Below are 24,508 nucleotides of genomic sequence, written 5' to 3' on the forward strand. Positions count from 1 at the left end.
CCTAATAGACCAATGTATGATCATCTCGTTATGCAGGATGATTGACTTGCAATTAGTTACTCGATTTTGAAAGTTAGATCAATTGGGTTGTTAAAGGCTGAACAACGAAACAAATAATAGACATTATATGATCGATAATAGAGCGGGCTTTCCCACCATTACATTCACCAGAATTTACATATGAGCATACATATATTATCCAAAAGTCTAAACACTCCGATTCCTCTGCCCGGTGTTTTCTTCAGAGCTTTCAGAATACTCAGTCTAATTACGGGCTATCTGAGCTGCGTGAAGTTGAAGTCGCTGAACCATATGATCTTCTTCTGTAGTTGTTTGTAGCATAATGCGCCTAGCTTGGCATGTTTTATGGGTACTTCAATTCCATGTCGAATTTAAGCACTACTGCATGTCTCCAAGGGATGGAAGCCCAGTTACTATACCCACAGCTATGGTGTTACCTTCGCTCCGAAGAGTACACCTCCCCAGCTGTGGAAAATTGGAATACTTTTGCATGACCATGGTTGGTTGTAACTACAAGACTCTTGGTACTTCAACAATTACAAATGAAATTTTCAGCTCTCCTTAAATCTCCCAGTCTCCTTCCCAAGGTACAGAAAAACCTGAAGTGACTTCAAGAGTCCCAAACTCTTTCTCGTAACCAGAAATCTCCTTGGAAGCTGGAAGACGCAATGATCCTTTTCCCCTATACAGCAACGCCAATATTGAGAACACTCTTATGCGACCAGATGGTTGTTGAATCGCCCAACTCTTCATCAACACTGAATAACGTGAGTAAAAGTTTGCAGCATAGATGAAGCAGTATTAATCAATAATCTACTGCAACTGCAAACTTTCTTTGATATTATCTACCTATCGATACAGTCGGCTCCTTATAGTTTGATACATAATACAAAATATCAGGATATGGGTATTTATCGATAATCAATTTCTCGATATGTATCATTGGGAATATTTGATATTATTTCACATGCAAATATCGTGAATATATCCAAAATATCGGCAAATATCATGGATATTGTAGATATTTATTGATATATCATAATACATTATTTATATTTATTTGAAATATAATAGTAAATATTAAATAAAATTGTTACATATACAAAATATCACCAAATATTGTAAAATATCTCCAAATATCACAAATATCATAAATATTGCCGATATTTATAGTCGTATATATCTCATAACATATCGTGATATTTATATATTTTTCTCATATCGCGATATATCGTGATATTTTGTACTATGGTTTGATATTAAGAACTTTTAAGTCCTTAATCAATATTAGAATGTTATAAAAACCAGCTTAACACATAATCAACCTAGATGGAAGTAAGGTGAACTATCCAAACTTCAACTCGAACACATAATTATAAGCGCTTGTAATTCTTATCCACAACGTGAACAATTGAAGATTAGAAGACTACGGCTAGCAACAAGCTAGAAAAGCTCGGATAAAAGCTAGTTCAGCATGTTGCTGGGGATTCAGCCATTCAGGTCAAAGATGGGTTTACTTTGCTGGCTACACTTTGAGAGCTAAAATACATAGTTGGCATTTCTACCTTATGCCAAATTGCACAACATTCAACTCAAATGTGTAAATATCACTCGAGAAAACTGATTTTGAAGGAGCTTGAATGATCAAAGTTATTCAGAAATTACTTTCAGGAGACATCCAGACGTGTGGTCTGTGGATGTGTGTTATTTGAAATCCAGATAGTACGCAATTTGCAGAACGGGGAAAATGAGTTCACTGCTATCTTTTACAGTGCGAAACCTAAATAACCCATTGACCTATTCCAAATTTCCAATCATAAGTAGATCGAACAAATAAGTAGAATAACAAATCAAACAGATAAAGAGCTGGCATTATTTGCTAGAGTCTAATTCCACTTGCAAATTCCCTGAGGATCACAAGAACTTGGGACCTGTGAGCACCCTCCAAGAGCAACAAGAGCACATAGCACTTGGCAACAAGACCACTTAGCGATGAGTAACTGTGTTGATCTTTCATAAATTGTGCTTTGTATCACGGTATTAGCCACTGCTAGTGATATCCTACTTACATAATGAAAGAGAGCCAGTTTGCAATCTTCAAATGAAAAGATATATTAGCACATCCAAACAAATACATTACTTAGTCATTCACATAAACTTAGACACCCACTTACACAAATTTTAAAGGCAATCCCACAGGTAGGACGCAGAATGGCAATAAGCAACAGTCTGCCTTATGTAGATGATAGCATAACATAAACATTTAGATGTACGAAACATAATCACCATAACATAATGCACGCCTGAGTCTTTAGTACCGAACTAGGCATTCTTGCTTCCCACAAACCATGGTAGTGTGGGCTCCATCATTCATGATATCTTTTTCCTTTTCAGGTTCTGCTTCAATGCTCTGAGCCTCATCCCCATCACTTGTGCATGCAATGGCTTCAAAGATGAGAGCTTTCACCTCTTCAAAACGCTCTTCTGAGAGAGAGACCTCTGCAAGAAGCCTCCAGGCATTTTCATCAGATGCTTCATCATAATCCTTTTTCCTCTTTAAGACCATGTGGCCACTGATCTCCCATACTGCTGGGTTCACTTGGGTGTCCAGAAGTTCCTGGCTCACTTCGCCAAGAGCCTGCTTCTCTGCATAACACTGCTCAAGCAAGAAGACATAATCAAATCAGGTATCCAAAATATAAAACAAGGGAACCAGACGCACCATCTACCAAAAGCATGGCTGAAACTGAGCCAAACATAGGCCTATATCCTAGAATAAGATACTAGGTTTTCAGTGATCAAACAACAGAAAAATCATTACCTGGGGCAATAGGAAAATCCTTTTTCCAGAATCAGAAATGAGCACATTGTAAGGAATGTTGTTTTCTTGAAGGCAAATGGATGAATCCGATACAGCAATAGATAAATCTTCAATAGAATTCCCGCTCTCAAAGGCAAGACCTCTGACAGGATAATTTAGCAGTTCAGAAATTTTCACCCCGCCACCATTTATGGTTATTTTTCGGGTAGGAGCCTTCTCAATAGGGAAGGGAACCGACAAGTAATAAGCCTGTTGTCATTGACTAGGTTAGTCTTCCCACTACAAACTGATTACAATTTTTTTTACAAATTGACCAGAGCAAGAAATACAAACCTGGAAATGGAGGTGATTGATTGTTGCAAATGCGCCCAAGCTGTTGTAACCCAATCAGAAGTATGGGTTTCCTGCTTCTGCAGCCATGTTCAGAGCAAGTAAGAAGCTCTGACAGTCAATCCTTTGAGGAAAGCGCTCGAGGATTTTAGGGATCAGAAGTACATGGCCATATTCAATGGGACTCACCTGAGAAATTAAGTAAAACACGATCAAACACTTGTCGGGCAATCTCACATAAAGCTTAATAAGAATCCTCCAAGATAATCACAAGACATTACCAAAATGTAATACACATATCCAAAGAGTTCATCAGAAAGGAAAAGATGCATTGCAGGTTTTTATATATAACATTTCAAGAACCTCAAGAGAAGAGGTCGCTCCTTACCCTAGTTTGTAGTTCTTCAGAAAGCGAAATTTCTAGTTACCTGCTTCTACAATTTGGGTTTATTTTTACTTTTATTTCCATCATTTTTTATTGAGTTCTTATTTAAGAACTCCAACTATACCTTGCATGAGCGAGTAACCGTTTAACTTATTAACGTTATATATAAAGTAAACTTCACTTATTTATTCTAAGGAAGCTTACATTAATAGCAACAACATTTGGGGAATCTTCAGTATCAATTGGAGCACTTGGGAAGAACTGAGTTTCATCAGTGTCACTCTCTTCGAACTGGAAGAGCACCTCCTCTTGACCAACCTTGGTAAAATTGAACTTGTTCTCGTCAAACGGTTGGAGGACCTTATCAACCTGAAACTCAGTAGGCCTCTTCTTAAGGTGACGACCTTCGTTCAACTGGGCAATGAAACCATATTCCCCAGGAATCACCTGCACAGAATGCAAAGCAGTTTTAGAACAATGGCATGGTCCACATTTTTATCTCTCGACACCCCGAGGTCATTTCTCATCCCGACAAAAAATGCCCATGAAGGATCTACGACAAAAACAAAAACGGGAAGGAATCTGATCAAACCTTAGTCTCACAAGCAGTGACATCGTAGCGGAAGAGCCCTCTCTGCACACGATCTTCCCACTGCAATCAAGTACTACATGTTAGCTGGATTATAGTTAACAGTTTATCTTGAATATTAATAGAGCAAATTTTATCAAGCCCCTTTACCTCTCCGAGAAGAAGTGAATCCAGAAAGGCAACTGGAGACTCTTTCATCTGGCCAACAGATTCCTTTTCGTTCATTCTGTTCTTCATCCTCTTAAATGTATACAAAGGGAGCTTTGCCCCTGTTCAAGAGAAACATATATCAAAATGAGAAATACCCAAATTCCAAAATCAAGAAAGCTAAAGTAGAGCAAAACAACAACAATTACTAGAATGACGTATATAACAGGTAAGTGAGAAATACCCAAAGATCAAATAAGCTAAGGTTTACCGAATATAGTAAATTCACGAGTAGCAAAACATGAAATAGAGCAAGTTGACTAACACGCAACTATCACACATGCTAATAATAAGTTTACGTGATAAACGTTAAAAGTCAGTATTACGAAAACATGAAAGGAGAAAAGACTAATTTAAGAATAATACCTTGAACACAACAATTGCGGAAACAATTACGTCCACAGCCGGTAATAGGAGCTTCCTCCGAATCTTTCTGGTAATTAGAAACAACAGTGGGAACTCTCTTGATCCTCAACATCTTCTTTGATGAAAAGGGGATCTAAACTAAGCTAGTAAAGACGACGACCACCACCGGCAAGAAAGAGGAGATCAGAAGGTGAGCCGCCTTCAGAAGGCAAAGCACCACGTCCACCGTGGGGAGAAGGACTAGTTAAATACATACAACCTTTGCGTCGTACACTACTACGGACATGAATTATAACAACTGAAACTATAACTTTGGTTATTGCCGTGATTTCTACAACTCTCCTAACACTGGGTTTCACCCCCTTCAATTCTACTCGTTCAAACTTTTAACACTTTACAATTTGGAGATGATGATATTTGAGGATAAGGAGGAGGGGGTTGTTATATATATATATATATATATATATATATAGGAGAAGAAGTGGGTGGTGTGGAATGTAAGCAAGTTTTTTTTTTTTTTTGTGGTGTACGAGTAGACAAGTTATATATATATACGGTGGAGTAGTAATACTAGTATAGTACTAGGATTGGGATTGGTGGGTCCGTTTACAAAGCCCCATGATATAAATGATTAAAAACTATTTTCTATTGACCCGGAAAAGACGGATGAGTGTTACTGGTGGGTCTTTAGGGCATCTCCAATGGGGGGTGTAAAATTACACCTCCACCTAGGCTCTACGTAGGTGCCATTAGGATTTTACACCTTTAATTGTATAGTATTGTATAACTCATAAATATCCACACTCTATCTTTCCAAATGGAAGAGTGTAAAAAAAATAGATTTTAAACTTCGGACGTCGGCTCAGTGGCGTCCTCTTTAATTAAAGCTGGGGCGTCGCCAGGTGGCGTCCGAAGGTTAAAAATAAAACTTCAAACGTGTGTTGAAGTGGCGTCCGAAGTTTTAAGTTAAACAGGCGTTATTTTAAGTGACGTCAGGACTTTTTATTAACTAATAGCGAGAGGGGGAATTCCCCACCCTCTCTATTAGCTAATAGACTATTACCTACGGTTTAGCACCCCCATTGGAGAGAGTTTTTTGATATTTGAGGTGTAAAATTTACACTCTATACGGTTTACACCCCCCATTGGAGATGCCCTTACAAAACAGAAACAAACAAATTCAATTCACGTGTGTGTTAATGAATAGTTTTTCATCAAGGGCTGAAAAGTAAATTGATTTTGCACGCTTGGTTTGTTTGCACCCTACAGTTTCTTATTACCTAACTGTATAAAATAATAATAGACACCAAAATATGTATTTAGACGGAAAAGAAGTTGTAAGGACATTAGTTGATGAATAAAGCATCTCTTTTGGTTTAAATTTCCCCGGCAAAATTTCATTCTAGTAGACCAGAACCTAAATATGTCTGGTTCATATACATTTCTCTAATCGTATTTAAATTTGGATTGGATACAAATACGGATATAAATAATTTGGATCCGGATTCCAATAAAATATTTACAAAAAAATTTCAGATTTAAACTCGGATACTATGAACAAATTCAGATTCGAATTCATATATTGGCATATCCGACCCGAACCCAATCTGTTCCTGCCCTGCCCTACCCTACCCAGAGAAGAACAATTATTTAAGTCATTTGCAGCTGAGAGTGTTTCACGTGTTTGTTTTGATAGCACTACTGCGTATTAAATCACGACCACATCATCGAAATGAAGAAAATAAGTACGTTGATAAGCAACACATTCAGAAGAATTACACATGTACAACTCCATCCCAAGTAATGTATCACTTGGCTAAAATTAGTTCCTCCATTCAATGATGTAGGCAATTCAATTTTTGGACCATTGCGCATAATCTTTCGTAAAGTAATTAGGGACCCAAGTAATTAAGCCCTTGGCAAAATCTGTATGATAACGTTGAAACTTATTTTGTACACTTTTTCAAAAAGTTATACATTTTCTGACAAGGGGCAAGAATTATGCACGATTACATTTTGAGACGCACTTTTCAAGCAAGGACCATGGAAAAGTTATCAACCTACATATTTTGGTAGGGCCAAATAATGTCACATGACTTTTAAACTTATATATATATATATATATATATACCGTCACTTTAACACATAAGCTTGTAGGAATTTGATGCACTTTTGCTTGGTTGGAATATCATGAGAAATAAAAAAAAAAAAAATCTCTTCTTTATTATCATTATTAGAGCATCTGTAAGTGGTGGTAGCATTTTTTTCAAATTTGAAGACGAATTTTGGAGAAATTGCAGGAATTTTGGAAAAAATGCGGGAATTTTGGAAAAAATAGATGCAAATTTTGACCAACTCTAAATGGTCGCAAATATTGACCGCAAATATGATTGTAGACCCATTCCTTTTAATGTATAAATTTGCCAAGATTTTAGCCACTCCATAACGCGCCATTACTAATGTCGCGTGCTATCGAGTAGAAAGTCGGAAATTTCATAAATTGTTTCATTCTCACCCAACACTCCAAAACTATCTCCACAAATATTTTATTTTACCATAGTTTCTTCTTCATAATTGCAAAAAACTAGCCAACATACTGACGTTGGCGAATTAACTCAACAATCATGTTATTTTGATACACTCAATCAAGAAAGGTGCCAAATTTGCATCTCCAAAAAACACATTTCATTATCATACAAGTGTCTGAATGCAAGGTGTCCTAAAGCACCACATTGCCAAGATTATATGCTCATACATAGAAGTTGTAACAAAAATGGTGAAGAAGTACGATTTTTGAAATGCATGTATGATACATGTCCTCATATATATATATATATATATATATATATATATATATATATATATATATATATATATATATATATAAAGACAGGTTTGTTGATATGCACGTGTTGTGACGGGACGATCATTGGTATAGGTATTTTCTCTATGCACAAATTGTTAGTATATACATTATGTAAAGCTTCTAGAAGTTCGGTCAGGTCAATTTAGTTAGATTCAGGTTAGTTAGTTACATTATGTTATTAGTATTTATGCGGTAATGGGTTAGTGATTGGTTTGTATTGTCATCAAATGTAAGTATAAATACAATGTAATAGCTAGCATTTCATCCAATCGACAATGAAAATCATTTTTTATTCATTCTTCTTACATGGTATCAGAGCATGAAAATGTCTAACGACAATTGATCCTAATCCTCATTTCTCAATCTCAGTTCAATTCAAGAACTCAATCTCCATTAATGGTGTTATGAAGCTCAAATCAGAAGATATATGTTTCTTCTAATCTCATTCAATCGATCGTCAAATCAAGCTAAGTTTTGCTTTCATGTTTTTGTTTGAAATCAAGCATTTGATTTCAGTTTTTGGTTATTAAATCATTCATTCGATCGTTATTGTGTTTCTTTGATTGAAATCAAGCATTTGATTTCATTTGTAAAGATGTTTACACAACAATATTGTCCAAATATAACAAATCTGGTGACAATTAAACTCACCAAAGAAAACTATGTTTTGTGGAAGTCAATGTTTATGCCAATCCTCAAAAGGTTCAATCTGTTAGGTTTTGTTGATGGTTCAAAACCATGCCCAAATGAGTTCATTCCTGGAACTGAAGGTGGTATTGTTACTACAGTGTCTAATCTTGCATATGATGAATGGAATGACAAAGATCAGGGTTTATTGATTTGGCTTAATGCCACAATCTCGGAAGGTTTGCTTGTTTATGTTGTTGGAGCACCCACATCTAGGGATATCTGGACTATATTGGAGAAGAGGTTTTCAATGGTTTCAAGGGGGCATATTCATCAATTAAAAGATTAAACTTCAATCGATAAAGAAAGGTAGTATGAGTATGGCTGAGTATCTGCAGAAGATAAAAGAAATCACTGATCAACTAGCATAAGCTGGGTGCAATATGGATGAAGGAGATACTTTAATTACAATTTTAACTGGTCTACCCATGGAGTATAAACCATTCTATACCTTGATAAGCACCAAAAAGTGTATTATAAAACCCCGTTGAGACATATAAATTTGGTTAACTATGTGTTTAATAATCATGAAATAAATATGTTTTCATACTTTTGCAGGTATTCGCGATAAACATGGAAATATGGTTTAAACCTCGCAATAAAGCACGAGAAACGACATGTATATGAATTCTTCCAAATCCGCACGAAGCATCAAACTTAGAAGCTCCTACCTTTTGAACCGGGGCGGTTGAGAGAAATTTGAAAATCTCTACAATTAGGGATGTTTCACCCATTTTTCGATGAGGAAATTGCTAGTAGAGAGTGGGAATATCTATTGCATCAATTCCGACTTAGTAGTACTCGAAGATTTAGTATTGAAATTTTACAACAATGGAGGTTTCGGGGTGATGAATTTTGGATTACTGGCGGATGGGTTGGAGCGTGAACTCAACCTTATTTGGAGTTAATATCGAATACATCCTGGATTAGATAAACTCGATAGTCCGACTGTTATTGTCGAGTATCCGACTCACGAGGGATTTGATGTTTGACACGCTTCGAGGGAGAGTACAACAATGATGGCTCGAACTGCGTGTACCAAAGATTTTCGCTTTCGGATGAAACCAACTAGCCCGTCACTCGATGGGGGCTTGCAACATCATTGGAACTTCAAAGGCGTCGGCGTGAACAAGACATTCTTGCACCCTTGCACCTACTTGTGGATCCTCCGGAGAAGAAGCACACTTTTACGTATGGTCCATTTCGGGCCATATTCTTACGACAGCGTCAAATAGGTCGACTCCTCTTTAGCATCTTGGTTACTTAGCTTATGCTTAACTTAGGGTTCAGTCCGCTACTCCTTTCATTCCAACAAGGTCTTTCGAGAATTTCAGAATTTTCGAGACTTATGTTACGGACCTTTGGGACCCCGGTAGCTAGAGATGACATTGGCGTGATAGCGTACCTCCTCCTCCCCCTTTACCACCCATTTGTTTTAATGAGGCTACCATGCACCGAATCAACACTCTATGGAAGCCTTCGGAGACACATGAACACTAGTATGCACGGGGATGTTTCTTCGGGAAGAGATGATTACTTCCCAAAATGACTTCCAAAGAAGAAATGTGAAATTGCCAAGGCCGTTTCGGAGAATGATGATGGCAAATCAACTTCAATTCCAAGATCAATTGCTACGATCTATAGGCCACATTCGGACCGGTCATTTCGGCCCGAGGAAGTTAAATTAGGTGGCCCGTGAAAACCGGGTTCATCTTACGCTACCCGGAGGATTCCCGATAGTTGTTTATTTCCCTTATGCATTGCATTTTTAGTTTTCTTGTGATAAAAATATTATATATCGGTTGATTTCTCATAATTTTGTATCTCCAGACGGTTTGAATGATAAATTATTTATGTTATGCAATTATTGTAATTCCTACTATATTAGTTGTCCCTTGATGCATTGGGCTTACTCTCAAAGCCCAACGGTCAGAACAAACGGATTGATTCCAACGGTCATAAGCCCAACGGTCGAAATCAAGTTATAAATACAACTCTCCTTTTCCACTTTCACTCATTCCCTTCTTTCCTCTTCACAAATTCTTTTTTCACAAATTCTCAATTTCTTGAACATAATGAATCAAATAGAGCGATGGGAAAAGGAGCACGTGAATGGGCTATCACGAGATTCGTGGATAACGGTGTTTATCATTATTCTCCTGTCACTCATGCATAACATGATCCAGAACATCTAGATCTATTTAACCATCTCTTTTTCTGACTTTCATTTTGTATATTAGTATGGTGTGTTAAATAATTCTCACACATTTGTACGGGTTACGTATTAAATGGAAAAGTTTCGTATTAACTATTTGTGTATATTAGTTGTCTTTTCCTCTCTAAAACAAAAAATAATAATAATAATAAATAATAAAATAATAATAATAAAATAAAATAAAAAAATAAAAAAAATAAAAAAAATAAAAACCATAATAAAGAACACCATCCCATTCTCACCAAAATAATTAATTGATACACATGGTGTTCAGAGAAGATCGCGCACGCTACAAGGTACGCATAACACTTGTCACACATGTAGCTCGATTATTCTATCCATATTCTATTACTGAGTTATGATCATAATTTCTGAAATTACGTGTAAGTCTAACTACCCTGTGAAACTTTCCTCCGTGTTTTCTAACATTGAACCATCTCATTAATTGTCTTTGGATATCCGACATGACAAGACTTACTATGGATCCCCATTGATCTTTGTTCATAATCACATGGGTCATTAACTACACTTGGAATCAGTTGGTACAGGACTTCATAAATTGGCTATAAATCTTTTTTTTTTTTCAGCTATTCTTATTCAAACAATTTTCATTATCCTTCCTCATTAATACTACTAATGGATCAACCAAGAAAAAAACAACGAGAGAGAAAGACTACGAAAACTTTTCGAAGATGGCGGTTTTCTCCTTATTTTGACACCGAAATCATATCGTCGCGGATGGGCCGCCTCTTCTATATCATTCATTTGGTTTGGTTATTTCGAGAATTGGTTTTGATGTTCTACCAATTTAGCGGATCTGAAAATAGAAAATTCTACTTCAATGCCTATGGACAACGTTCGGAATTGACTAAGGAAATGATCTCTAACATACTTCAAATCCCAGTGAATACCTAGGGGTCCCTTTTTCAAGAGTCATCATTTGATTCCGCCAAAACTTTACTATGAGCTACCGTATCTCATGACGAAGTCGGAAATACACATCACATTGTTCTTCAACGCTCTTTGAAACAGAATCAATGTGTTGTGCTCCAATCGGGTTGGGACCAATATGGTAGGTACATCACACCAATGATCGGAAGTCACAAAGCCTCAACTTCACCTACTTTGGATTTTGCGGACTTCAAAGAGATGACTTTTGTCTAATCCAACACCTTTGGAACGTAATCACCAAGCAAACAAGAAGGTCAGCACCCCTACCCACTTTAGTAACGCAGATTATGATGCGTTGGGGTTATCCGATAATTTCTCGAGACACCCTTCAAAAATCACAAATAAAAGTACTCCAAACAGATTACTCCGTTGGTTTTGGACTCGATACTCGATAGAGGAACAGAATGACCCAAGCTCAAATTGACCATTTATTTGATGAAAATGCCATCTTTGAACATTATTAATCCCATGGAAGGCATTAAACTTCTTCATCATGGTTTGAGGGAACTACGGCTCATCGAGGAATATCATCATCACAACTCTTGGATTTCCAAGATCGTCAAGCAATGCATGATGTTGAGCGGGGAGGAGATCTTGGAAAATCATTCTCAGTCCTTGCAAAATTACGCTCTCCTAATGGAAAATCAAACTGTGATCTCTGCTAGCCAAGGGAAGATTCAGATGCAACTCGGTCAACAAATTGAAGAATTAAATGATGAAGTAGTGCGATATCGTCTCAAGATCAACATAACAATCCATAATTTTCTAATATTACTAAGTCAATAAATAAATACTCGTATATGTTATTACATTTTTCATCGTATTATGAATTTTGTCTTACCTTTGTGTCTTATTTTGTATGAAATGCTTAATAGGATTGTCATCATTTGCGTTGTGACTAATATAATTTAACATGTGCTTACAGGAGGGTCTATTCTCTTACATACTCATTTATCCATCCAGTTTGCCTTTGTCGTTACCTATTTCTTTACTTCATCCACTATGACATCTTCATCAATTGCATCTTCATCAAACATGGTACCTCCCAAACTCATTCCTGAGCAATCTTTTCAATCTATGATGGATTCCAATACCTATGGCCATCTCTTCCGTGACTACATTACAAACATCGGATGGTCTTCCCTAATTCTTCAACCTGACTAAACTTATTCTCCAAGTTTGGCTGCATACTTTTATGCTAATATGGAAGACACACCAGCATTCAACCATGCGCATGGTTTCTACTTAGACGGGTTCACAATCCAAGTTGGTGACACATCTCATATCTTTTCTGAACAACAACTTGCACTAACTTTGGATCTTCCATATCACGAACCTGTTGCATCATGGCATTACATCTATCATAATTCTTACCGTGCCTTTCGATTGGCAAGCGTTTTCGTGAAATTTACGGTGATGGTCTTGAGATTAAACGAGAAGGAAATGGCCATGTGGCATGGACGTGGCGTCACCATTCCTTAGCAAGCATGACCATGAACATGGGGACTGCGATGTTATTTGTACTCCTGAACATTATGGGAGATTGACATTTTTCTCGCCAATGAGGTCGCTTGCGTTGTATTGATTGCACTAGCTCAAGGTCATACATTATTTAACATCATAGGTTGTGTTATCTCCAACCTGAAACGAGCTCGTGACTTTTCGGGATCAATTATATACTTTTACCGGTCACGCTTGCGAATCATGAAGACACATTTCCCACGGTTTGCGGCTACTTTTCATGATGGGTCAAGGTAGATTCTATGTGCCGAAAGAAACGTAATCATTCATTCATTAAGGTTTCGCAATGGAAAGCGTCCATTTCGTACTACGAGGCATGTTCGTTGTTACCCGAAGGATGAAAATATGAAGACACATTTGAGGATATCTGGAAACGAAGAATGGGCATAAATTTTCTAGACTATTATCGTTTGGCGCGATGCTAAGGAAATGCATTTTCTTCAAGAGGACGCCAGAACTTCACATCCTGCTGGATGGTAAACTTGAGTTTGTCATTATACATACATCTAGCTAAACCTTATGTTTGGTATGATATTGTTTTTATTTCGTGTGCTATGTTTAGTGTGCTATTGAGCATTTTCTTGTTTTTTCTTAATAATATATTATGTTCTCCAACCTTTATGTTCCAGCAATCTAGCCCTAATTTTGCTCACGGTTCTCAGGTACTTTCTCTCTTTAATTATTGATACTTCGAGGACTAAGCATCATTCTGTTGGGAGTGTTTTAACCCTGTATCAAATATTAGGCAAATTGTAACCTGTATATAGTTTTTATTTTCATGTTAATAATTGTACTTAGTGACAAAGTCTTGTTTCCTTTTCAATGATGAAAATTGTCTAGAAATCTCACATTAGTATCCGAATTAGGATTTGTTTTTTAAGAAACTTAAGAAAATATGTATGTAATAGTTTAAACATCTTTTCATGAACATTCATAATCTTGAGTATCATCGATTGTACATAGCAAGAAGTTCACGGAACCAACGGTTAGTTACTTAAACTATAAATCTGTGAGAATCTAACCAAAACCTTGACATGAGTGATTTGTGTGTGATGACACGAGGAGGAGTAGTTTTTCGATTAGAGAAAATCACGATCTACTTACTTGATCACCACCGAACCCTAAAGGAGAATTTAGGCCATCTTTGGATCGACATAGCTAAAAATTCTTACCTATTACAAATTTTATCGCTAGTCACTCCACTGAACCTTTCATCAAACCTTTCACTTTCACCAAAAAAATTCCTTACCCATCTATTAAACCAAATAAAAGAACCTACCTAAGTGATGAGTATGAGAAATAGGATGAAATATGGAAAGAATAAAGAGAAAGACTTGTCCCAAATAAAAGTCAGTTACTTGCTTCAGGAAAGAAAAATAGAATCATGTTCTTAAGCCATCTAAAAATAAATAAATAAATAAATAAAAAAGTCCATTAGAGGCTTAAGAACAAGGTTGGAAAACTCAGTTAGAATAAGGAAATAAAACAAAGATTTCTCTAGTGTAAATATATGAAGACCCTATTCTCTCATACTCGTAAATTTTAATTATCTATTTCCATTTTCTTGTACACTATCACCTAATCCCCACAATACCTAATAAAGACCTCTAGCTCAATTAGGAGTAGGGTGGTGTGATAATAAGTAGTAGATGTGATTGATCGACATCGGCTCCTCTGACTGTCATTGAGATGTGAGGAAAGCGTGTGCCCACTAAGACACCGGAGTTAACAAAACGAGTGGAAAATTTTTGAGTGAAATTGTGTTTTGACACATACCGTGAGAACCCATTTAGGTACACTCTCCAAAGGATTGAAACAACCCCCGCTAGTACATTTCAATGAAAAGTTCCTTTGCATGCATAATCATATGTAGATGTTTTAATTATTGAATATATATTAACTTGAGTTTCAAAGAAATCAATCCTCGTCCCCGCTAAAGAGATGTATGGATATCCGAGATTAATTTAGGAACGAAGTTTACATCATCGAAGTCGTTGTAGTATAAATGAAGTTTGTGAGTATCTTCTCTGGAAAACTCTTACGAGGCTACAACTCGTCCACTAGGGAATTCCTAGTGGTTTAAGGCCTTGTTGCATATGGTCAATGCAACCGCACTCTGCGAAACGAGAAATTAGTTAGGAGTACACATTTTTGGCCACTTATTTGTTTTAATATCTCTTATTTGCTTGAGGACAAGCAAAGTGCTGTTTGGGGGTAGTGTGATAAGCACCCAAAAGTGTATTATGAAAACTCGTTGAGACATAAATTTGGTTAACTATGTGTTTAATAATCTTGAAATAAATATATTTTCATACTTTTGCAAGTATTCGCAGTAAACATGGAAATATGGTTTAAATCTGCAATAAAGCACGAGGAACGACATGTATATGAATTCTTCCAAATCTGCACAGAAACATCAAACTTCCGAAGCTCTTACCTCTTGAACCAGGACTCCGAATGTGACAAGTGAGCTGCCCAGACAATCAGGGTGATGAACTCTACGCATAGGCAGGAAGTTGTAAAATTGGCCAAAGACCGGACCGCCACTGGACTGCACATAGGACCCACTATGAGGACCTACAAGATTGGATGAGTCATCAATCATGGAGCATGTCAAGACAAAAATGACAAATTATTGGTGCAAAGTTGACACCTTGCATATAATTAATTAGATTAGGTGTTAATAGTGAAAAAAAAGGCAAGGTGTCAATTTGTTTTAATGTGGTGGATAAAAATGAAGTAAATATGGTTTGATGTTTCACATGGGAGGAAATGAGATGTCTCTCAAATGAAGAAGAAAACAAAACAAGGGGGGGGGGGGACACTCCATTTACTCCCTTGACTTCTTTTTCTTACCTTGTATTATTTTAGTTCCTTAGTCATTTTTATTATTTAGTTTTTTGTTTTGTAAGAAAGCTTGTAATAGTTTTAATGGAGGAAATTTTGGTTTTCTTCTAGAAAATAAATAAAAAGCAAGTGAGTTTAGTTAGTTTTTCTTTTTCCTCTTTCTCTCTCTCTTTTGTTCTTCTAGTTTGTAATCCTTTATCCCAAGGATCATGAGCTAACTTCCCTTTTGGGGAGTTAATCCAACTCATGTGAGGAAAAATAATTGCTGTTGGCTTGGTAGGTTGTTAGGAAGAACAACTAGACCTACATCCTATCCCAAAATGATAGTTGGTGTAGTGTCTAGTTAGGAATCAAGGAATGAGCTTAGAGATAAGTCATTGTTTGATTCCAATTGCTAACATGTATGAGTTTAGAAATGAGCCATACATGTTAGGGATCAAGTTTTCTTCCATTAGGGCTTGTCTATGAGTTTAGGAAGAATCAAATGAACCTTTTCAAATCAACAACTAAATGTTATTTTCACATGAGGAGGATTAGCTCTCCACCTTTTATTTAGTAAATTGTATTTTGTCTTAGTTGCATATTTCGAATCTTAATGTTTTTATTTAATGTTTGTGTAGGTAAGAATCCTAGTTTTAATATAAACTTATTCACTAGTTCCCTAAGAGTAACAACCAACTTGTAGTTGTCCTAACCTTTAGGTTGGTTCGATCCTTACTTCAACTTTACGAACGCGAAGATCGTGAGTAAGGAACTTTGAATTCGCTTTTGCATCAAATTAGAGAGTCAAATCTCTAACGTAGTAAAAAGTAAACATCATACCTCAATCAGAACCAGAAAGGAGGATGTGTCTCTGGACGAGTTACATGGGATGTTGTTAAGTGAAGAGATGAATGTGGAAGAACAACATCAAACTCTGGTGCAAGCTACTGCAGTTCCACAAGCTTATGCAGCTGGAACGAGTAATTACAATGGTAGAGGTGCTTATAATGGTTTTGGTAGAGAAAGAAGCTATAATAGAGGAGGTTATACCAACTATAATGGCAGTAACTCGAGTTATAATGGTGGTGGTAATTACAATGGTGGGAACTTTGGTGGAAGCTATAATGGTGGAAACTATACTTGAGGAAGCTATAAAGGTGGAAACTATACTGGAGGAAATGGTAGTGTCAATAACAACAAATGTTATTAGTCTGGACTAGCAAATGGACCTCAAATAGGTCAAGGGTTCAATAATGGTAGCAGGCCATTGTGTCAGATTTGTGGAAAACTGGGACACTATGCTATCGACTGCTTTGATAGGATGAATTATGCTTATCAAGAGAAAATTCCACCGAAGCAACTACGAGCTATGGTTGCACACAGAAATGAGACCTCATCATCAAAAAGTTCTAATTGGTATGCTGACAGTGGAGCTTCAAACCACATGACTGCAGACTACTCAAACCTGGAGTTTCCACATGCTTATCATGGACAAGATCAAGTAACAGTTGGAGATGGTCAATCTTTGGACATTGCCAATACTGGTAATATTACTATCCATACCCAAGATTTAAATTCCAAATTAGTACTAAAGGACGTTTTGCATGTTCCTCAAATTTCACAAAATTTACTTTTTGTGCATAAGTTCACATCTGATAATGACTGTTCCTTGGTTTTCACTTAATCTCATTTCTATGTGAAGGACAACATGTCACAGAAGATTCTTTTCCAAGGGCCCCATAAGCATGGACTGTATCCTATCACACTCTCCACTTCATCACCTACTTTACCTTCTGCTTTCATTGCTCCCAAGACTCAAGCCTATATTGGTGAAAGAGTTATTCCAGTGATCTGGCACCAACGACTTGGTCATCCTACTTCCTCAACCTTCAAAAAGATACTTCATCAATTTGAGCTTCCTTTGAATAAAAACTCAAAAGAGGATTTTTGTAATAATTGTCAATTTGGTAAAAGTAGTCAGTTACCTTTTCAGAATTCTAAGTCTAGAGCTGCTTATGCTTTAGAACTTCTTTATGTGGATTTATGGGGACCATCACCTTGTAATTCAATTCATGGATTCAAATATTATGCTAACATTGTGGATGATTTTACAAACTATTGGTGGTTGTTTCCTTTGTATGCCAAATCCGATTTCTTTGTTGTTTTCAAACAGTTTAAACTTCAAATTGAAAAAAATTTAAACACAAAAATCAAAATCTTGAGGTTTGATGCAGGAGGAAAATTTACTAGTACTATCCTTGAAAATTTTCTAAGTGAATGTGGCATTAAACACCAATTTTCGTGTCCACACACACCACAACAGAATGGTGTTATGGAAAGAAAACATAAACATCTCACTGGCCTAAGCAGAACTCTTTTTTGTCAGAGTTCAATCCCATATTCATATTGGACAGAAGTTTTCAATACTTCTGTGTTTCTCATCAACAGATTACCTATTAAACACTTTAACTATGTGTCACCATATAAAAAACTCTTCAATAAACCACCAGACTATACCTATCTCAAAAGCTATGGATGTGCCTATTATCCATGGCTAAAACCCTATACAACAAATAAGTTTCAAGCCAGAACCAAAGAATGTGTTTTTATAGGGTATAGTCTGAATCATAAAGGCTATAGATGCTTAGATCCTAGTACTAGAAGGATATATATTTCTCAAAATGTTATTTTCAATGAAGTCCATTTTCCTTACAAAACCAAATCGTCTGAATCATTTCAAAAGCCTTCTATATCATCTGATCATAGTTTCATTTCATCTTTTAATCCATTTGTTAACTCTTCTTCAATGTCTTTTTCTCCTCAAAATGATATTTCTTCAGCTCATTTTCCTACACCAGCTGTGTCTGCATCACAATCACATAGTCACTCACCTATTCACTCACTTAGCCATTCACCAGTTCATACACCTATTCCTGCAGTTAATTCAGATTCATCTCATATAATCATAGTTCGGGATCTCGGAATTCCGACAAATCCAAAAATTGAAATTCATTAAATTTCGACCCTTATCACATTCGGAATTTCGGATGATTTTGGAATTTCGGATATTTCGACTCTATATTCAGAATTCCGATTTTTTGAAAAACTGAAATATCGAGTGGAATTCCAAAGTTTCGTTCGGAATCACGAACACTGCATATAATACATTCATCTTCACCAGTTACTACTTTCAATAATTCACCCATTCCATTTCCGAGTCTATCATCAAATCAATTACCTACTCCAGAATCATCACATGTTTCCTCAGCTGTACCAGCACAAATTCTCACTTCCAAAAATCATTTGACAAATGCTCATACAATGAACACAAGAAGGAAATGTGGCATTTTTCAAAAGAAAAAGATCTTATCATTATCAGTCATCAAAAACACTACAAAACATCCCCTGCCTCAATGCTATTCAGCATATTCAACACAAGTTCTCCCAATAGCTCCAACTTGTTTCAGCAAAGCTATTAAAGATCCAGGGTGGAGATAAGCAATGTTAGAAGAGTATAATGCCTTGATAAAAACCCAAACCTGGATCTTAGTTCCTTATACAAATCAAAATCTAGTGAAAAACAAATGAATTTTCAGAGTCAAACAAAAGGAGACTGGAGAGTTGGATAAACTGAAAGTTAGGTTGGTTGCAAAAGGATTCAGTCAACAAGAAGGGGTTGACTATTTTGAAACTTTTAGTCCTGTAGCTAAGGCAGCTACTATAAGACTAATTCTAGCAGTAGCAGTTCAAAACAATTTGCTGGTAAAACAACTTGATGTCTCCAATGCCTTTTTACATGGCACATTACGAGAGGAAGTTTATATGACTTTACCACCTGGAATCATAGACAAGACAAGACCTACTCATGTTTGCAAACTTCTGAAATCATTATATGGGCTTAAACAAACACCTCGTGCATGGTACTCTTCTCTTATGGAAGCTCTGTTGTCTATACTTCAAATGTAGACAACTCACTCTTCATTCAAGAGCATTGTTCCGGCCCCCACAAATGTGGCCCAATATAAGCCCAATTCAATACAAGCCCATGCTCAGAGCCCAACTATAAACAAGCCCACGCTCAGAGCCCAACTCTAAACAAGCCCACGCTCAGAGCCCATGCTCAGAGCCCATGCTCAGAGCCCAACTATAAACAAGCCCACGCTCAGAGCCCATGCTCAGAGCTTATCTATGAAAAAAGCCCATGCTCAAAGCCTACATTCCATGAGCTGACAGTTCTCCCGCCAGTTCTCCAACTTCATTCCACGAGTTGACAGATGTCCCGGTAGTTCTCCAACTTCAATCCACGAACCGGCGGTTCTCGCCCGATTCTCAACTTCATCCTACGGTGACGGATGTCGCCGGTTCTCTAACTTCATCCTACGAGCCCGTTCTCCCGAGTTCTCAACTTCATCCCACGAGCCGGTTCTCGCCCGGTTCTCAACTTCATCCCTACGGACGGATGTCCCGGTTCTCAACTTCATCCCACGGCCGACAGTTCTCCCGCCCAGTTCTCAACTTCATCCTACGAAAGCCGACGGATGTCCCGGTTCTCTCCAACTTCATCCCACGAGCCGACAGCGGTTCTCCGCCCGGTTCTAACTTCATCCCACGAATCGCGAGCGGTTCTCCCGCTTAGTTCTCAACTTCATTCCATGAGTGACATATGTCCTTGATTCTCAACTTCATCCCACGAAGCCGACAGCCGGTTGTCGCCCGGTTCTCAACTTCATCCCATGATTGGGCGGTTCTCCCGCCAGTTCTCCAACTTCATCCCACGATTGGAATATTGAGAACGAGGAAGTAACTATCACCAATGCTACCTATAAAATCCAACCTTCGTCATTTTTCCGAACTACTTAATCGAGACTTGATCCCAAGCAATATCTTTGGGTGCGTAGGGCAACTTCAAAACCGAAGTCGGTCTCATCTTTCCCCCAATCACCATCTCCTTCACCATCTCCAAAAACATTACTCACAACCTCAACTGGTGTGTTTTGGCAAATCTTGCTGAAACATATTTGGCGCCGTCTGTGGGGATCGAACCCTCAACCATAAAACAAAAGTTACGTAAATTGCTTCTCAAAAAACAAATAACGGTGAAAGTTTCCCTCTTACCGCACAAGTTCAGCACTCACCTTCTGCTGGGAATTCACTTTCCAAGTCCTATGGTCCTCGGCCATCTGCGACTAAGAGAGTTGGTATTCATGTAGCCGATCCAACAACTCAAGTTGACCATCGTCTCCGACAATTGGAGAGCAAGAATAAAAATTTGAAGAAACAGCTGCGTCAACTTCTCGAAGATGATTCACGGTTCACGACAAAAAGTGTTTGGGATCATTTGAACTCTGAAGCATCTCTGTCAAAGACTCCAAGCACAAACTCCTGCACCAAGAAAAACCATGTGAGTCGCTTACGAAAGGCTTCGCGCAAACCGAATGTGCAACGCCGAAAGCCAACACTTTCCAGTGTAATCGTAAGCGAATCCACAAACTATGCCGACCACCCTGTGAGGGATCGGATCGCCAACTCACGAAAGATAACGAGTCTAAACGTGAATAAAATCTTTTGCTAACTTTGCACATTAACTTTGCAGCCAATCACTCAATGGAGTGGTTGACAACTCATTGAAGATATGAAGAAAAATAATGTTGGTGTAGCCGATCATAGCCGAAAGGCTATAAGAGGTCGGCTCTCTCCTAGAAAAAATTATCTAGACTCATCGAAGATATTAAAAACAATAATATTGATGTAGCCGATTATAGCCGAAAGGCTTTAAGAGGTCGGCTCTCTCTTAGAAAAATTCTCTGGACATCCGGACCATTATATATATAATAGGTAAGCATGACAGACCACAAATGGAAGGTCGACATGCAGTCTATTACCAGGATGCTGATTTTAGTTACCACGCTTTAGTAGTCCAACCTCTCTGAAAAGGTCCCCCTACAAGTCGTGGTCCCAACCCTCAAGCTCATTGTTAACCAATGCATGTTTCACATTACATGTCAGTTGACAATAGTAGTTATGTAGATGGTGACTCACTTATAGAGGACCACGAAAAGAGTGATTGGATCCCAACCTTCCGTCCATATACTCCAAATGTTCACCCTAGGCGAAGAAAGAACCAATCTCCATAATTGGCTCAGTCTTTTCCATTACCAATTTGCAATATCTAATTTTACCTACCTTAAAAAAAATAAAATAAAATAAAAACTTGCCGACCAAATGTTTCAGAGAATATTTTGCTGATCCAAATGATCGGCAAAAAAAAAAAAAAAAAATCTATCAATTTTTTTTTTAATTTTGGCGCTCCAAGAATTTTATTTCTAAAAGCTCTTTCAATTTGGGCATCAAGCAAAAAGATTCAATTTGATGACCGATTACACTAGTTTAATAATTCGATCTGTTTGCCATCAATTCATATTTAGCTCGATCATCAAGATATAACTACGAGAAATTGGTATACAACAAGGACGATGTAGTTGACCTCGTCATGGAACTTCGCGACGGTTGATAGTAGCCCAAATCTTGGGGGCTCATCGACATGGCTGATCTGTTCCATATGATGATGTCGATAGCGTTCTAATTGTAGCCTCACTAAAGAATGGATCGGCATATAATAAGGAGTGGTTGACTTGTCATGGAACTCGTACAGTTGATAGTAGCCCAAACCTTAGGGCTCATCAACATGCTAATCTGTCCATATGACGGTCAATAACCCTTCTATTTGTTGTCTCACTGAAGAATGGATTGGCATATAACAAGGAGTGGTTGACTTGTCATGGAACTCGCACAGTTGATAGTAGCCCAACCCTTAGGGATTATCAACATGCTAATCTGTCCATATGATGGTCGATAACCCTTCTAGTTGTTGCCTCACTGAAGAATGGATCGGCATATAATAAGGAGTGGTTGACTTGTCATGGAACTCGAACAGTTGATAGTAGCCCAAACCTTAGGGCTCATCAACATGTTGATCTGTTCATATGAAATTCAATAACCCTTCTATTTGTTGTCTGTTTTGAAGAATGGATTGGCATATAACAAGGAGTGGTTGACTTGTCATGGAACTTCGCCGCGGTTGATAGTAGCCCAAACCTTAAGGATTATCAACATCTTTGATCGTCCATATGATGGTTGATAACCCTTCTAGTTGTTGCTTTGAAGAATGGATCGACATATAACGAGGAGTGGTTGACTTGTCATGGAACTTCGCCGCGATCGATAGTAGCCCAAACCTTAGGGATGATCGACATGTTGATATGTCCATATGATAATGTCGATAACTTTCTATTTGTTGCCTCACTAAAGAAGGGATCGACATATAACAAGGAGTGTTTGACCTCATAATGGAACTTCGCCGACGGTCGATAGTAGCCCAAATCTTTAGGGCTGATCGACATCTTTGATATGTCCATATGATGATGTCGATAACTTTCTATTTGTTGCCTCACTAAAGAAGGGATCGACATATAACAAAGAGTGTTTGACCTCATAATGGAACTCGCACAGTCGATAGTAGCCCAAATCTTAGGGCTGATCGACATACTGATATGTCCATATGATGATGTCGATAACTTTCTATTTGTTGCCTCACTAAAGAAGGGATCGACATATAACAAAGAGTGTTTGACCTTATAATAGAACTCACAAAGTTGATAGTAGCCCAAACATTAGGGCTCATCGACATGCTGATATGTCCATATGATGATGTCAATAACTTTCAATTTGTTGTATCCCTGAAGAATGGATCAGCCATACGACAAGAAGCGCTTTACCAATTGCTGATACTTACAATCATTCTGCCTCAAACTCATATTGATTCACTAAAAAAAAAAAAAAATCTTGCAATACGAAAGTATCACTTTGTCATCAAATAAAAGACCTTCCATTCATACATGGGGCGTCTTAAATATCTTTTACATTTATAATTCATTTGTCATTCATACATACATACATGCATACATTTAAATTAGCATTCATAACATTTCATTATATTCATACATTTTAACAATTAAATTAAATCATTATATTATCATTATACTTTGGGGGCGGCAATACCCCAAATTTCATTACGTTATCATTACACTTTGGGGGCGGCAATACTCCAAATTTCATTACGTTATCATTACACTATGGGGGCGGCGACACCCCAAATTTAATTACGTTATCATTACACTATGGGGGCGGCGACACCACAGATTTCATTACGTTATCATTACATTATGGGGGCGGTGACACCCCAAATTTCATTACGTTATCATTACACTATGGGGGCGGCGACACCCCAAATTTCATTACGTTATCTTGGGGGCGGCGACCCCCCAAAATTCATTACGTTATCATTACACTATGGGGGCGGCGACATCCCAAATTTCATTACGTTATCTTGGGGGCGGTGACCCCCCAAATTTCATTACGTTATCATTACACTATGGGGGCGGCGAAACCCCAAATTTCATTACGTTATCTTGGGGGCGGCTACCCCCCAAATTTCATTATGTTATCATTACACTTTGGGAGCGGCGATACCCCAAATTTCATTAAGTTATTATTACACTATGGGGGCGGCGACACCTTAAATCTCGTTACGTTATCATTACACTGGGGGCGGCGACACCCCAAATTTTGATATATTATCATTACACTATGGGGGCGGCGACACCCTAAATCTCGTTACGTTATCATTACACTGGGGGCGGCGACACCCCAAATTTTGAACT

General features: G+C 37.6%; 1 protein-coding gene across 1 annotated transcript; it reads right to left on the minus strand.

Annotated features, from left to right (window-relative positions):
* Positions 1–2,108: 2,108 nt before the first annotated feature.
* LOC147475451 (GDP-L-galactose phosphorylase 2-like) lies at positions 2,109–5,242 on the minus strand. Its single transcript, XM_086581648.1, has 7 exons — positions 4,720–5,242; positions 4,297–4,415; positions 4,150–4,209; positions 3,762–4,004; positions 3,176–3,361; positions 2,843–3,091; positions 2,109–2,677 (listed from the first exon to the last, which is right to left on the minus strand). The coding sequence occupies exons 1-5, from the start codon at positions 4,829–4,831 to the stop codon at positions 3,230–3,232; spliced, it is 666 nt and encodes a 221-aa protein (XP_086437774.1). The 5' UTR covers positions 4,832–5,242; the 3' UTR covers positions 2,109–2,677; positions 2,843–3,091; positions 3,176–3,229.
* Between the last annotated feature and the right edge of the window lie 19,266 nt (positions 5,243–24,508).

The sequence above is a fragment of the Coptis chinensis genome, chromosome 9, assembly GCF_015680905.1.
Source record: "Coptis chinensis isolate HL-2020 chromosome 9, ASM1568090v1, whole genome shotgun sequence".
Classification (NCBI taxonomy): domain Eukaryota; kingdom Viridiplantae; phylum Streptophyta; class Magnoliopsida; order Ranunculales; family Ranunculaceae; genus Coptis; species Coptis chinensis.